Source organism: Rosa chinensis, chromosome 3 (assembly GCF_002994745.2).
Source record: "Rosa chinensis cultivar Old Blush chromosome 3, RchiOBHm-V2, whole genome shotgun sequence".
Classification (NCBI taxonomy): Eukaryota; Viridiplantae; Streptophyta; class Magnoliopsida; order Rosales; family Rosaceae; genus Rosa; species Rosa chinensis.
In genome coordinates, this window is record NC_037090.1 from 14,976,112 (window position 1) to 14,992,436 (window position 16,325).

Consider the following 16,325-nt stretch of genomic DNA (forward strand, 5'->3'; position numbering starts at 1 on the left):
AGTGAGTTGAAGAAATCCTAGAAGTTTTAACCGATTTCGATGTGATTTCATTTCAGATTTTCGAGAATTTTGATGAATTATTAAGTTAAGTTTCGTTTGAATTCGAATGCAATTAAATCTTAATTTATTTCCAACGAGAATGTTGGATTTGAACATTAATTTTTTTTTTTTTTTGAAAAGGACTTATGCGGCTGCCCTCAAACCTTGATTAATGAAATTGCAGAATACAGGGGGGGGACGTAAAACCTGAACCCTATATTACAATAAGCATAAAGAGAACATCTTGAAATAATACCAAGACTCTCCACAAAATCTATGTATTCTAACAAGCATCAATTAGCGAGGAGTGCACGAATGGCTACTCCATTTGCTTTGACATAGCGGTGACATACCGGAAAGATAACTCTAGCACGAAGAAGCATCATTACAAATAACATTGCTTTCCCACTATGTTGAACATTAATTTTGAATTTACGATTTCTTTGAAGTTCATTTTACATATGACTTATGATTTCCAATAAAGAATTTGGATTTTGTTTAAATTTATTATTTATGATTTCTGGAAAATCTTGGATTTGGGCTTGAGTTGATTGATGATAAATGTTTGTTGGTAATGAAAAATTTCAAAGATGATTTTGACTAACCAATGAATGCGGACCGGAGTGAGAGCTGACCAGAAATGATCAAGAGGTCTCCTTTACTCGTTGATTGATGTTTGACCGTTGACTCGATGAGAAGGGGGATACCTGTAAAAAATCTCTGATGCCTAAGTCAATACATTTCTCAGTCGAGTGTAATGAAATAAGTCAGAATGAGATGTCTTACATGGTCGTCGTTCCCCCTATTTATAGGTGTGGTAGGAATTGGGTTTTAAGTCGTGAATACTACTGTCTTTATGCCTATACTTATTATCAAGGTTTATGACAGTCATCATTGTCGTGCTTTATGGTCGTAAAGATTACTGCACTTATCACTGTAATCATTGTTGTGCTTTGTGGTCATCATCATTGTTGCATTGACGGTCGTAATTATCACTGTATTCATGGTTGAAATCATTCTTGTGTTCATGGAAGGGTTAATTGTCATGAGTGCAGATCTGAATTTGTTGACCAACCCCACAATACTTAGGATTGAATTTCGATTATGATTTGTGAATTTTTGGTTTATTGTTGAATTATTGATTTTATGATCATTGATGGAGTTGTTTTATGTTTGTAACTTTATAATTATTTTGGTTGGATGCGTATGTAATTGGAGACACTAGGAGAGAGGCATGCATGGACTAGTGATCTCAACCTTTGGCACCAGAAGAGAAGAGACTTACTACTAGCCATAGCTGGAGATGAGGCACCAGAAGAGAGGGGATGGACTGGTGGCCGAAAGGTTATTGATCTGAAATATGTATGTTACGATTGTACGTTGTGATTTGAGATATTAATGATTGTGTGTAAATTTTTGTCTCGCACTTAATGGTCATCGATGGGTACTATGAGTAATATAATTTAGTATCTTTCCATGACCGCATATCGAGTACTAATAGTGTGCTGCTCGTAGTGGCCACTAGGTGAATGCTACCAGGGGCGGGGCCATAATTTTTTTTCAGGTAAGGCAAGACAATGGTAAGAGGGGAATAGAGGAAAATTAGAGGGAAGCTATAGATTCTGGAGGCAAGATTTTGCCCTGGTTTGCCATGTTTTTGCCCAATTTCTGCCATTTTCTTCCTCAATTCGCCTTGTTTTCTTCCCCAAATCACCTTGTTTTGCCTTGATTTTGCCCAATTTCTACAATTTTCACATACCTTGCCTACACCAATTCAATGTAAACTAAAAAACCCAGTCTAGGCAACTGCCTAATCTGGGCTCTATGTGAATCCGCCCCTGAATGCTACTATAGAAATGATCACAGTGTCTATTTGGTGAGAGCTATGGATGATGTAGGATGCTTTTACCGATTCCCGATTGTTAAATAGACTTCTCTGAATTTCATTATTTGGCTTATAGTGCTGTGATCCACATGTATTTGAGTTGGAGTATGGTTATTATTATGGAGAGCATGTATGCTTCAGAAGTTGAGGTTGGAATTAAGTGATTAGAAGGGTTTAGTTTGTTCTGCAGGTTTTGAGTAGTTTACTTTTAGGAGAAATTTTGTTAATTTTCAGTAGAATTTCCCTTCAAATGGGCTCCCACAGGAACGAGTCCTGTCAATCGTTTGAGAATTCTCTTAAGATGAAGGTTCAAATTTGTCAAATATTATTGCTCACGTCAATCCTCAGATTTGTATTTGACATACTTGCTTTGGCATTTCCAATGGAAGTCCTCCCAGCTACAAGAGCGAGTCCACCTGTTTGAGCAAGGAAAAATCAGATGACACTACTAAAGTTGTCTCCTAGCTAAAGTCGCAGATCACAAAGGTGTCCATGTGAAGGTGAGCCCAACCCAAAATTAGGCTGAAGATCAGTCTAAGTATACCCAGCCATACCAGGTTATTTCGAGGGGAGAGGGAAAAAAAATAAAAAATCTGCTTTGATTCCGCCACTAGTGTTCGTCCTTCAGTTACAGTCGCTTCCCGGCCTTCAGTCTTCGTGCTCTTCTCTCTTCGAACACGGGACAATGAGAATTGGAGGCCTCCCAAAGTCCCAAGTACCTGGCATATAAAGGTATGAAGATTTTCATCTCTTCATCTTGAAAGCTCAAAACCCATATATTTTGAATATGATTTCTCTTCTTTTGCAGCTTTAGAGTTTGTCGCCCAGTTGGCCGTTGAGGACGGCCAATATGACGAGTCGTCTAAAAAGAGCGGGCGAAGATGGCCTTGAGATTTCGAAGCTAGGGCAACAATAAATTTAGCCCACCCCATATTTAGATCCCAAATACGTCACTGGGTGTCGCTATATAATTTTGTACCGCATAGACAATATTGATCATTACCCAAGTAGCAGAAGGCATTCCATGAATGAATTATGAACTGCTCATGAAGTATGCTTGGATTTGAAGTCCTAAACTATTTTTGTATACACAGCAATGCAAGTAATGATTCTCAATTTATAAACAAACGGGGCAATAGAAGCACGCAGCCATCACATCTATACTATGATGCATTTGCCCTGTAATTGGGCGCATAGTGGCCATCAGAGAGTCTGCAGAGAAACTGACCTTCAGCCATTAACCCTCCCATAAACTCAGGGCTTCGTGATTCCACTACTGCTCATGTCCCATAATCACTATTTCTTCTGTGACCCCTTGATGAGGAGCTTTCTTCTAATTCTACTGTCTGGTCCTTGTTATCCCATCTGTTAGAAAAATCGGCATTTTCACCTCGTCTGGAAGTGCTTGGTCTCATATAAGAAGAAATGCTGTGCCTCACAGAGCTCCATTCCATGGAAAAAGACGTGCGTGCAGATTGTGATTCTTGTTCTTCCCTCTTCCTTCTCCGCCTCACATCACTGTGCCATTGCTTTAGAATGCCAGCCATGTTATCTTCTAGTATCTTACCCTTGAATTGTGAACCCATCTGTGTGTACATATAGACAAGAAGTCAGATATCAACCAAATTTGGTCCTTAAATTTCATTGATTGAAAATCAAAAGTTTTTCTGGTCAGAGTAATATGTATAGCTATGACCAACAGTTCAGATATATTTCACCTGTGTTACAAGTGCATACAGAGGAAGAGTAATGTAGCTGCAGAGGACTTGGGTGGTCACCCTGAGAAATCAAAATGGATTTAGGGTCAGTAATGCGAACAAGGCGTGCTCAATAATCTGTAACATATTTGTCATCTTTAAGTAACTTTATAGTAATTAGAATGCAAAGTTTTTGGTAGTCTTACGCTAAGAAAACTCTTGTAACAATGATCACGGTGTGCTCGTGGTAGCATGATCCTACTCCAAATTGGGCCTAAGAAAAACCACAAGAAGGATGCTCTTATGACAGCTATGAAAAATTTTACATATTGAACTTCACCAAAATCTGGAGGATGGGAAAGAAAAACTTACTGTAACCCAAACGAAGAAGGCAAGCTCAAATGCATTCTACAAGGTCCAAAACAGTAATGTTAGTTACACAGCATATTTTATAAATTAAAATTCAAAATTTTCTCCTTCTGATATAGAGTGCGTACCAGGAACAAAGTGTAATGTAAAAGCACCAAGACAAATCTTGGTTTCCCGAACCAGAATAGATTATCGTCTACTCGAACAAGAGGTGTTCCAATGATTACATTGTTCTGTTCTTTAATTTGAAGCGCCATCTTTGCAACAATGTATTCAAGTTTGGTTCCTAGGACCAGAACGACCTAGAAAAGAAAAGTTAATGACTATCTGGAAACACGGGTATCCATATATGCTCGTCTAAACATACAACAATGTACTTACCAAGAGTGGAACATAGGATAGCCAAAGATATACGTGCCAACCTGGTTAGAGTTGATGCAAATATCATGAATTAATATTTATCAATCTTAACACAAGCTAAAGGAAGTCATCAACAAGAAGCAATAAGAATTCTTACCATACACATCCACCAGCATAAAAATGGCTACTACAAACCACATTGCAGGGCTGGGGAAACAAAAAAGAGGCCACATTAATTTTCCAAACAGTAATGATTGGGATGAAAGATGTAAAACTGTGTAACTTTCCATGATAATTACAAAGACAATTCATAAAGACTAAAAAACCTTATGCCAACCAATGTCTTGAAATCTTCCTCCAAGGATCGCTGTATGTATTTTTGAAAATCAAAGTTGTTGTGCCTGCTTGATAGATGAGCCTGCAGAAAGATTCATTGATTAGAGGCTTAATTGATTCTGTTGCGACTTTTCTCATCAAACCATACACAAAATTGGCTTCGTGTAGTTAAGTTCCTTACCGATATAAAACCGTGTCTCATGGTGAAGTAGTCAACTTTTGCTACGGAATTATAGAATTGCCTGAAAAAGCATTTCTGCTCCAATTCACAGTTATCCAAAACCAAGTCATTAGAAATGTACTAGCTAGCAGATAGATTTAGGCAAGTAAAACTCCAGCTTCAAGATGATAAAAGGTACTCACCAGCCATAGATGAAGTGAAGTCTCTGTGCACGAATTCATGTGCCTTTTTCCAAATGTTGTTTGTCTTGTAAGTCTGAATCGATTGGGGTCTGCAAACGAATGTGGATAAGTTACTAAAAGTATATAGCTCAGTTTATTATTGCCCATCTTGAATCTTAATGACTTTAAGGTCAGGAACTCAGGATCAACTTATAACTACTGTAACTCCCACCAAAAAAAGAAAGAAAAAAAAAGGGCAACAGAAACACATATACTCTGCTTTTTTTCTTTTTTAAAAACATATACTCTGCCTTAAGGTGCATAGTGTCTAGACGTTCTGCATACTTTTCTGGGATACGTTTTGTCATATGGCTGACATATTTAGATTGAAGACATTCCCACAAGTTAAAGGTAGAAAAATGAGAACTTCGAGAATATGTCCGATACAAAATTTGGTTTACTTTCTTGTATACATTCCATATTTCAAAAGCTAACTAGGTACACAAACAAAGACTGATAGAGATATTCGTAGAAAAGCTCAGAAATGGACATTTTGAACCAGTCACAGTCAAAGATACGTACCCCCAAAGTATTGGTACAACGGTTTAAAGAAAAGTAATAAACATTGCCAAAGTAATCATTTGAAGCCGAAAGCTTATTTGCAAGACCTTCCAACTCCAGGTGGCTCAGGCCCCCAGTATTCAAAAGACAGAGACTTTACAGCCATTTGAGGTATATTTAAATTGAGGGCCTTATATAATGTTTGAGATATAATAACATGCAGCAGTCTTTCTAAGACATCTATTTTTTAGACCCAGTCGCCTCACCCTAGAAAAAGAAATGTCTGTTAATAAAACCAGATTTAGAATCCGACACCAATTCCTTCCCTTCCACTTATTGCATGATGTATAATGATTCTTTGGAATTTGATGGAGTTTGGCGCAACTCTTATTTACACTTTATGCTGTTATACCAAACTGCTTTTATAAAGGAAACAAACTACAGTTTTTGGACTTGAGGAAACTAGACTAACCCAGATATTGTTTTCTTATAAAGATGGTCCACAAAGAATGAACTGTAAGCAATACGAACAAGAATTCATCCAAACTCACTATGCTTTGTGATGGTGGAAATTGGAAGGAAAATGAAAAATGGAGGAGGGTCTTTGAATTGGCAGCAAAAACTTAATTAGTTGCAAGCCTTGTCCTAACGAAATACATACCATTGGCAACTTGGTACTCCATCGTTCGTGTTTCTTCCTCCCATGCTTCCCAGCGCCTCATCTGTATATTCAAGACGAAGATATTTAGTATCCAGAAGTTATTTGAATGATCAAAATTACATTTAAAGCTTATAATAACTTTGCAATGACTAATGAAAATTACCTTAGCCCTGCCCAAAGCCATGGTTAGAACACTATACACAATATGCATAACCGCAAGCGCAAAGATCAGCAAGTGCAGCTGATGAAGTGCGTTTTTCGTCACCAACGAAACCTTTTCCTGCAAATTAGTCTCATCTGAATCAGCAATCAACCTTATAAAACATCAACAAAATCAACTGATTATGAAGTACATACATCACCGCAATAATCTTCAACAGCTGCTGCCTCCTCCTCGGCGAGTATCCTCTGCGTTTGCCTGAGCATTTGGTCAAACGTGACATGTACCCCAGAAGAATTAAGGTTTCTTGCAAATTTGTTCACATAGTGCTCAACGGTTTTCACTTCTGTCTCATTCACGGCTTTACGACAGGGAAGCATTATATCTCCTATCTTTGCAGGTATACAAATTTTCGCTATCCTATCTTGGGTCACCGCCAATAAAAGTGACACAAATCCCAGAAGCATTAACTCTGCAATAAAAGCAAGCACAACAATATAAACCCAATACAAGTACAATCAAATAGATTACAATATCGGGTCTAGTTCTAAAATCTAAACTTCTATATAAGCTGTACCTGCTTTGAGCTTCTCCACCGCATCAGTTAAGGCGGTTTTTCGATGGTTTTTGAGCCACTGCACGAACAAGAATCAATCGTTCAATATCACGAAATGACAAAGCTAGAAAATTTTATGTTACAAAAACAGAATACTACTTACTGTCACAAGGAGGTGGATTAAGTGTTCAATCAAGATGGAGACAGAGATGAAGAAGAAGCAAACAGTGGCAAGAGCCCATGTCGGTGTGTATTCCAAAGTGGTGCCTTCAACGGCTACTGCCATGACGCTGTCGTAATGAGTACGGCCTTGTCCTCTTCTTCTTCTTCTGATTAATGGAAGACGATGAGAATGATAATGTCTTAAGAATTTGTGGTTGAGATGATCGAATATGGCTTTTTGAAATGAAGCAAGCAAGCTTTGAAAACTTGATATGGTTTTTCTCTCCGATTCACACGTCGGGTTAGATTAATTTCGCTACAGAATTAATGTTATGGGAGCCATGGCGAGGACTATATAAGAAATTAGATTAATAATATCTAGAAAAGTCCATGTTCAGGGCTATTGATGTCTTGTCAAACGTCAAATATGTAATGGAACAGGGGCATTCAATTCAAAGAAGTCCAGTTTCATTTTAATGCCGGCCACCTTCACATTGAGTTCTTGATGTGCTTCCCTCCCGCTCTTTCGAACTCTCACGAGTCACGAGACCCACCGCGTGGATTATTGATCTTTATGACTTTGTAAGCATCGGTCAATTCTGATGATTCACACTGAAAATCTTATATATTTTAAAAATAATAAAATAAGCATATACAACAAAAGAAAAAAATGTTGTTCTCCTACTTTCACGACTAGTTAATATATAAATAAATAAATAATTTCTTTATATACAGATTAAGATGGTTCGCGTTGGGTTCAACTAAAGACAAGTCAATTTATCAACTTTGTCAATCTATGGTGAAGTCAGGTTAATTCTGCTAATTCAAAAATAGGAAGTCTAATGATTTTTTATAGTGGCAACTCTTTTAGGTATATATATAGTGGCACTTTCTTCCAAATGAAATTACTAATGCTTTTGTAGTGACAGCAATTTCATTTGTAAATTGACAAGCTCTTCGAGGCTATTCTAAGACTTTCTTGAAAAGCTATAGTTTCACCAATCAAAATCACTTGTCTTGTTCAAAAATGTTTGGTTTCATGTTCTATTTCACTCTCCGATTGGGGTTCTTTTCACTCTTCCCTCATGGTACTACTTCACTATCGGTCACCATTGCCCCATGTAAATAGATCAGAATTCAGAGTCTCTTGTTATGAAATCAACGTCAACATATGATCGACTTTGCTCGCACAGAACCATCACAATTGAGTTTGCAAACTTTCATCCTAATTCTTAAACTCAATAAAGCCTCTCACTTACAAATGAGAATTTGCGTCACTAGATTAAATGGTCATAAACAATACTTAAGAATATTTATTCGTTTATACAAATCATTTTTTCCTTTAATTAGTTTTATTATTATTATATAACAACTGAGAAATGGTATTGGATTCCTTATTGTTCATAACTAAACGTCCATAAGTCAAATTGAAGACCTCTTACTTCCAAAGAAAAAGTTTGTGTCACTCGACTTAATAGTATTGGCTTCCTTATATAGGTTGTTAAGAAAGAAAGAAAAATTGCTAATATATAATCATAGTCACCTAAGAAATAGTTGTAAGGGATGGTGATGGATAAGTTGATCTCTGATTCTCAGCAATATTTACCAAAACTGGAATATAACAACTTAAAACTTATGTAGCACATTTTGGATACCACCTACATCCATCTTATGTGACAGTTAATGTAGCACAAAACCAAACCTATTAGAGAATCTCATTCTCATTATATTACATAAATGTCGCTACATCAACTGCCATATAAAATGAGATATAAGTAGAAGTAGTACCCAAAAATATAGTTTGCCTCACATTATTGAAACTGAAAACCTAATATATACTCTAATTAAAAGTCTATTTGAATCATCTGTCTTAGTGCGAGTAAAGTGGAGACAGCAAAATAAAAATTTAAAAGGGAAAAAAAAGAAAAAAAATAAGTGGAGATCGATTGCATTAACTAAAAACCTAAAAATATTTCTCCATAAGATGACACTCACATTGCTATCATCCACTTGTCAACGGAGGGATCCAAACTCCAACTGCATTATTGTACTGCAACTTTGATCTCCATTGCTTTCAGAAAACATATCCTAATATGAGCTGCTTGCATCTAGTTTCAGATCGAGATCTTATCGATTTCCTTAATTGCCCACTTACTCTACTAAGAGTTTTGTACTCTCATTTACCTAATCTAACATCTATTGACAGTATTGCCCTCATTTTAATTAATAAACTACACTCATCTCTCTCTCAGACTCTCCCTCTCCCCTCCCTTCTTCGATCTATTCTCTCTCTCCCAACTCATCTCAGACTCCCCCCCCCCTCTCTCTCTCTCTCTCTCTTCCTTCCCGGTTGAGTCAACTCAGCGACCACCGTCAGCCTCGAAAATAGGCGTCCTCTATTCCAGTTCGATTGAAGAGCAGAAGCAAGCGGCGATGGAGATTAGGCTCCTTGCCAAAAACAAATCAGAAAACTGCCTCAAAAACGCGGAATACAGAGCGATTCGGCCTTTGATTTCACTCGTCTTCGTTCAACATCTGTGATGCCGACCTCCATATAAATTGACGTCTGCGACTCCGATCTCCTCCCCAATGACATCGTTTACTTCGGGTATATCGTCCTCTTAACCACGTCGACGAGCTTCCTGTTGTCGACAATAGCGTTGTGCACTCTTCCTGCCGTGGGCAGAAACCAGACAAACAGAGGTACGTTGTCGCGCCAGGTTCCGGATCTGCAACCGGAAAGAAGAGAGAATAAGACCTAGGTGCCCAAATCAAATTTTTTTTTCATTGTTTGTTTTGATGAACTTTTTCATGTGTTGGCATCAGATCGACTAATATATTGTTGTATATGTGTTGGCATCTGACTACAATTCAACTCTAACATTTTACTTCTTCTGAGGTGGTATCCAAAAGTATGTGAAAATATGTAAAAATAATGTATATTGTTGTATATGTGTTGGTAATAATATGATTATTAGGAGGCATTAACACGATTATTTGGGGGTAATAATACGATTATTGGGGGTCAATAATATGATTATTGGGGGACAATAATATGATTACTGAGTATTATTAGGGGCAATAAAATCAGACGCCGGAATCCAGCTACCGATTGCCTGATTCTGGTCACCGGTTGTCTGATTCTGGTCACCGGAGTCCCGCGAGGTCTCCGATGACCTCTCTCTAAGTGACAAAGAAGGTGAGGGCAAAATTGTCCTAAAAATAAATAAAAAGTAATAAAAAAATACCTAATTCGGTAAGTGGGTAAAATATTTATAAAATATTGTGTAAGTGGACAATCTCTTAGAGTGTTTGGGTAAGTGAGGTTAATTAACCAAAAAATTGTGTAAATGGTCATTATTAGATAAATAGGGGTATTGCCCGTTTGCCCACTTAATTAGGTAAGATTTGAACCCAAAAGTCAGCATATGATGCATTAGGCACTGGTTTAGAAAAGACTACCCTTATGAGTTTTTTCCCCTAAAAATTGTGTGACTGGGCAAAATACCAACTTAGTTGATTGATTGGGCAAAATACCTCATGATTTTGGGCAAACGGGCAAAACCCATTTTCATTATAGGGTATATGATCGATTATACCAAGCACTATGCAGTCCTCAAAGAATCAAAGGGATATGGGTGTTCTTCATTATTATTTCCACGCGCTAAAATACAGTTGTACAGTGTTTTGACACTATGTCAAGCATTATCATCTCTATTCAAGAATTTGTTCCATACCATATTTGTTTAATATTTTGACTTGGTAAGGGGATCTGGAAAATGGTACATACTTTACGTACGTATCATTTTGACCTAATCAAAATATTAACGTGATTATTAGTATGTTTCTGGCTCAAAACCAATCCCACTTGTAATTAACTAGTCGATCTGAAAATTAGACAGAAACAAATGTGGGAATAATTAGTTGATTTAGTTTCAAGTTCTTCTCATGGATGTTATGTACATACAGACTACTACGGTTTTACTTAATTTGTCTTTCCGTATATAGCACCTAATAATAACCGTACGTTAAGGGTAAGAGCGGACTGGAGACTAGTTCCAGAAATTTGCCAGGGTCTTTGACTCTTTGTTGGTGTTCTCACCACTTGGTTTTATTAAGAGCTAAATATAAACAAGGGAAAAAGTCACAAACAATACTCCAATTTTAGGTTATTCGACACTTTAATATCTTAATTTTCAAAACTATTACTTTAGTATCTCAACTTATTTTAACTGATTAACTTTAGTACTACTGTGCATAACCACGTCAACTGAACTATTTTTACAAGGGTATTTTCGTCTTACCCTCTTGCTCTTACAATTGCTGATTTTTTTTTTTTAACAATTCTTAGGTTCACCCTTAGGGTGAATGAGCATATTCACCCCTGCTGTTGATTAACATATTTTTACTTAATAAATTTATAATTCAACGGTCTATATCTTAAATTATCATTTAAAAATCATCTCTGTAAAAAATCAATAAAATCGGAAATTATTTAATTATCTAATTGAATCAAACAAATGGATGGTTCTAACAACACTTAGTACTGCTATAATGAACCGTCTATGTATTTCATATAAATGAATAACTAAAAGGTCTTCAATTTGATTGATTTTTTATAGAGCTAATTTTTATATTACGTTATACAACATGAATGGTTGGATTAGAAAATTATAAAATTATTATGCGTTAATCGCAAAAAATGGTGAATTTGCTCATTCACCTGGGGTGAACCTAAGAATTGTTCATTTTGTTTCCTCATCCTATTTATTTGCCCCTCCTCTCTTTCTCTCTCTCAATTTCTCCATGATCAAAACTCTCTCTCTCTCTGTGTGTACAGTTCCTCCATCAAACAAAACTTGGCTCTCTCTCTCACTCTCTGACATTCCGCCATAAACAAAACTCTCTTTCTCTCTGCAATTCCGCCATCAACAAAAGGACAAGATCTAAACCTTCAATTATTCAATTCTATTCAATATATATAGATATCAAACTCTCTCTTTCTCTATGAGCAATTCCTCGGTCGACAAAATCTAAACCTTCAATTGTTCAATTTCATTCATGGATATGTAGATTCAAATCAAATGATACCCAATAATACTCAAGTTGCAAATTATTCAATAAATATAGTACAGTGAGGACTTTGATGGTTTGGATATGATATAATCAGAGGGGTAGTGTTGAATTGAATTATGAATTGTGTGTGTGTGTGAGAGAGAGAGAGAGAGAGAGAGAGAGAGAGAGAGGTGTTTCGAATACCTCAAACCCATGTAATAATCCATTAGAGTTTGCCGAAAATAAAAAATCCCTAGAAAGAAGGAAGATTCTCTCTGTGTTGGATGTCGATAGAGAAAGAGAGAGCCGGAACAAAGAAAATTCAGGAAAATATAAAAATCATTTTTTTTAGTTTAATAAATGTTATTTTACAAAATTATCCCTGAAAAAAAAAACGCAGTTATGTTTTCTAACGGTGTTATTGACTAAAGGTACCAATGTGAAAGGTGGATAAAAAGTTGAGGTACCAAAGTAAAAGTTTTTAAAATTGAGGTACTAAAGTGTCGAATGACTTAAAGTTTGAATACTATTTGTGACAATTTCCCTATAAACAAAGCTTTGATTACAAACATGGGGTGGTTTTATTCAAATGTTTTGGACGATATAAATAAGTTAGTATTAAATTTCTCCAATAATATTTCTATTCACATTGTGCATGAAGTCTCGAGTTTGAATCGTTTGTCTCAGAATAAAAAAAAAATATATATCTTGAAAATGGCCAACCTGTTTGGTAGAGATTGTAGCAATGCCTGGATCGCTCTGCAATACCTAGTTGCGGCAGCTTCATGATCGAGGGGTGTGAAACTTTCCAAAATGTTTGTCCCTTGCCCAGTGGAGGAGCGACAAGTAACAATCTTATAAAATTATAAATTTGTTTTAGAGAATCAGAAATTGAGAGAAATTCGCTGTGTATTCTCATTGATAATAGGGGTCTCTTTATATAGAGGATTACAATGCATAGAGTTAGAATCATACAAGGAAAGATAATCTCTAGATTCTTCTAATTGAACCCTATTACCACTAGGTCAAGTAACCTAGAGTTTGGATCAAACACAAATAGAGATATCCTTAAACAAAATTATAATTAAAATTTTTCTACAATTTTTCCGTTATTCGAAAAGTAATGATAGTTAACTTATTGGAGCCTTAAAGAGAGTCTTCAGTACGTGGTTATGCAAACAAATTGCTCAAATTCCACATAAAGATGAAGATGATAATTAGAAAGAAGAAAAAGAAAAACTATGCATCATGACAAATTTTCAAACAAATTCAAAAAGAAAATGTTTGTGTTTCACAATGCCACCTTATAGTTGACTTCCAATATTGTTAGACTACAACCAGTGTTGGAAAGTATTCTCGAAATTAATGATTTTTAGAGAATTGGAAGAAAGTAATGATAGACTTCTTGTGTACCCTTCGAGCTATTGGTGAGCATGATTTTTGAAAGAAATTGTGGAAAGTGAAGATTCCTAATTTGGTGAAGATTCACATGTGAAAAGTATGCCATATATAACATTCTTCCATCAATGGAGAGACTCATCTCTAAAATGATGGCTTTAGGCCTCGTTTGTTTCACGGATTTGAGGACTTGGGAAATGAAAGTTATTCCTTTCCTTTGTTTGGTAACCACAAAGTCTGGAAATGTTTTCCTGACATAGGGGAAAGTTGGGGGTAAACTCATTTCACTCAAACTTCATGGCATTGAGTTTCCCATCCCATTTCCCAGCATTAATTGCAATAATTTTGGACAATAATACCTCAGCATTAATTGCTTGAGTACTCTTGGTGGTGTTGAAAATTCATTCTAGGTTGTTTTTATTTTAAAATAAAAGGGTATTATTGAAACATTGATATATTTTTATTTTCCTTTCCTGCACCAATCAAACATCGGAAGGGAAATCAAATAGTCTTTCCTGGATGTTTTCACTGCTTTGCCAAACACAGGAAATGAAATCTGACAGGAACTTTAGTTTCCTTTCCCCACATGAAAGACAAGGGAATTGATTTCCCTTCCGTGAACCAAACGAGGCCTTAGAGTCATAGGTATGTATTTTGTCATTTTGTGTGATGGTCCAACTGAGACTACATTACATATTGCTTGTGATTACTCCTTTACAAGGCAGATTTTTCAAAGTAGGGGTGTGTTGGCTCAAGTATGTCTAAGTTCTTATGTAATCTCTTGTGATTTGTTGCATTGGTTAAGTTTATGTGTCCATGACCTTTCGTTATTGAATTTGGGTGAATTTATCTATCTGTTGTGGGGGATTATGAAGGAGAGAAAAAGCAGAGTTTGGGAAAATAAAAGGTGTCATGTTGTTGATGTGTTTCTTAAGTATACTACAAGATCGCATGAGTTTCATTTTCATAACACCAGACCGGTTACTCAAAGGAATGGAAGCTCTAAAATTGCTTGATGGAAAGCTCCCTCCTCTAGCTTATTGAAAATAAATGTGGATGGTTCATTTCACCATATCTCATGATTGGGAAGTGCTGGGTTTGTGGAATTGTGGTGCGTGATGAATATGGTAGTATGGTTGCTAGAGGAGGGCAGCCTTTGGTTGGTTTAATTTCGCCAGAACATGTAGAAGTTTTGGCATGCAAGATGGCAATTGACTTTGCCTTAGGCCAGAGTTTGTTACCTGCTATGATAGAGACTGATTTTGAGACAGTGCAACGACAATTTTGTAGCTCTGAATGGATTAATACTTCCTTTTTGGGTCGTATCTATGAAGATCTGAGTTCCAAATTAGCATCAAATCCCAATTTTTAGATTACTCACACAAGAAGAAATGCTAACAAGGTAGCACATCTAATGGCTGCTCATGCTAGCTCTCTAGTGCATGAATGCTTTATTTTTCTCTTCCTTTCTTCTTAGCTGCTATTGCAGATGAACGTTATCATATGTAATTTTCCAAATTCTTAATAAACGCTGACCTCTTCTACCTCAAAAAATGATTATTAGAGCAATTTTAACAAATTTTCTAAATAGTTCACCGGTTGGGAGGGAAAAAGAAAAAGAAAAAAGAAGGGAAAAAAAACCATTATTTTGTGTGTTATTTTCCGCTGATAGTGATAAAAAGACATTTGTGGCAACCACATACATTGAGGGCATTTGGTCTAGTGGTATGATTCTCGCTTAGGGTGCGAGAGGTCCCGAGTTCAATTCTCGGAATGCCCCTTCCTTCATAATTTTTTTTATCACCTCTTCACTTCTGGGCTGGCCCAAGGTGGGTTTTAGGATCTATAGCTATCACCCTGCGCTGTTCCAGCTGCTATGGATTGGACAACTGATTACTGGGCTTTTGATATTTCATTTTTTACCATTTTCTTTTACAATAACCAGTGTATTTATTGGACAAATCTTCATGGTTGCTTCTATCACCCTCTTCTTCGTGTGATCACCCACTTAAAATTCTAATGCTCATTTGATTTATCGACTTATTTAGCAGGAGTACTTTGTTTCTTGGTATGCTTTTGGTAGATGAGCTACCAACAATACAGCGAACTATTAGACAATAGTATACAACAATAAAAAATTGTCACTTTCTCTCGAAGGGGGAAAAAAAAAAATTAGTGTGATCAATCGATCCATGCACCCATGATCGATCAACTTAGGATGGTAGTGAGATGGACTGGGGTTAAGAATGCTATATATATTGCTGCTACCATTCCAATCTGAATGAATAAAATAGAACCCGTTGATTATTCAGACACCGAATAAATTGAGAAGATAAACTATCTATATATTAATTTGGCAACTTCTCTGTTGTTTATGCAAGAAAAATTGCTACTATCGAAATATTGACTCTTTTCTTTTCCTTTTTAGGTTGCCGAACTCTATCTAATTCATATAAACAATACTATTCATTTTCAGGTCAATTTACTGACTCTTTTTTTTTCATTCCAAAAAAAAAAAAAGCAATACATAAATTCCAAATTTAGGTACAAGATTTTATTTTCTTGTCTGATTAAGCTTGTACGTTGTGGCTAGACTCACCAAAAGTCGTTCGCTCTTTGTTGCTTCTTAGAAGTTCTTATTTAAGCAAGAAAATAGGTCTCAGCAAGAATATTCCCTTCCAAACAGGAAAGTTTGGAAGATGTTGAGTATGTATTAAGTATTAACAACGTTATATTATAATGTA

General features: G+C 36.2%; 1 protein-coding gene and 1 non-coding gene across 2 annotated transcripts; one reads left to right on the top strand and one right to left on the bottom strand.

Annotated features, from left to right (window-relative positions):
• Positions 1-2,932: 2,932 nt before the first annotated feature.
• LOC112194861 (MLO-like protein 3) lies at positions 2,933-7,252 on the bottom strand. Its single transcript, XM_024335108.2, has 15 exons — positions 7,130-7,252; positions 6,988-7,045; positions 6,608-6,882; positions 6,414-6,530; positions 6,251-6,311; positions 5,050-5,138; positions 4,868-4,942; positions 4,677-4,768; positions 4,508-4,557; positions 4,372-4,412; positions 4,119-4,292; positions 3,994-4,029; positions 3,828-3,895; positions 3,643-3,703; positions 2,933-3,510 (listed from the first exon to the last, which is right to left on the bottom strand). Exons 1-15 carry the CDS (start codon positions 7,250-7,252, stop codon positions 3,205-3,207), a joined length of 1,626 nt encoding a protein of 541 aa, XP_024190876.1. The 3' UTR covers positions 2,933-3,204.
• An 8,037-nt stretch (positions 7,253-15,289) lies between these two features.
• On the top strand, positions 15,290-15,361 carry TRNAP-AGG. Its single transcript has one exon. It is a non-coding gene; the product is annotated as a tRNA-Pro (tRNA).
• The last annotated feature ends 964 nt before the right edge of the window (positions 15,362-16,325 follow it).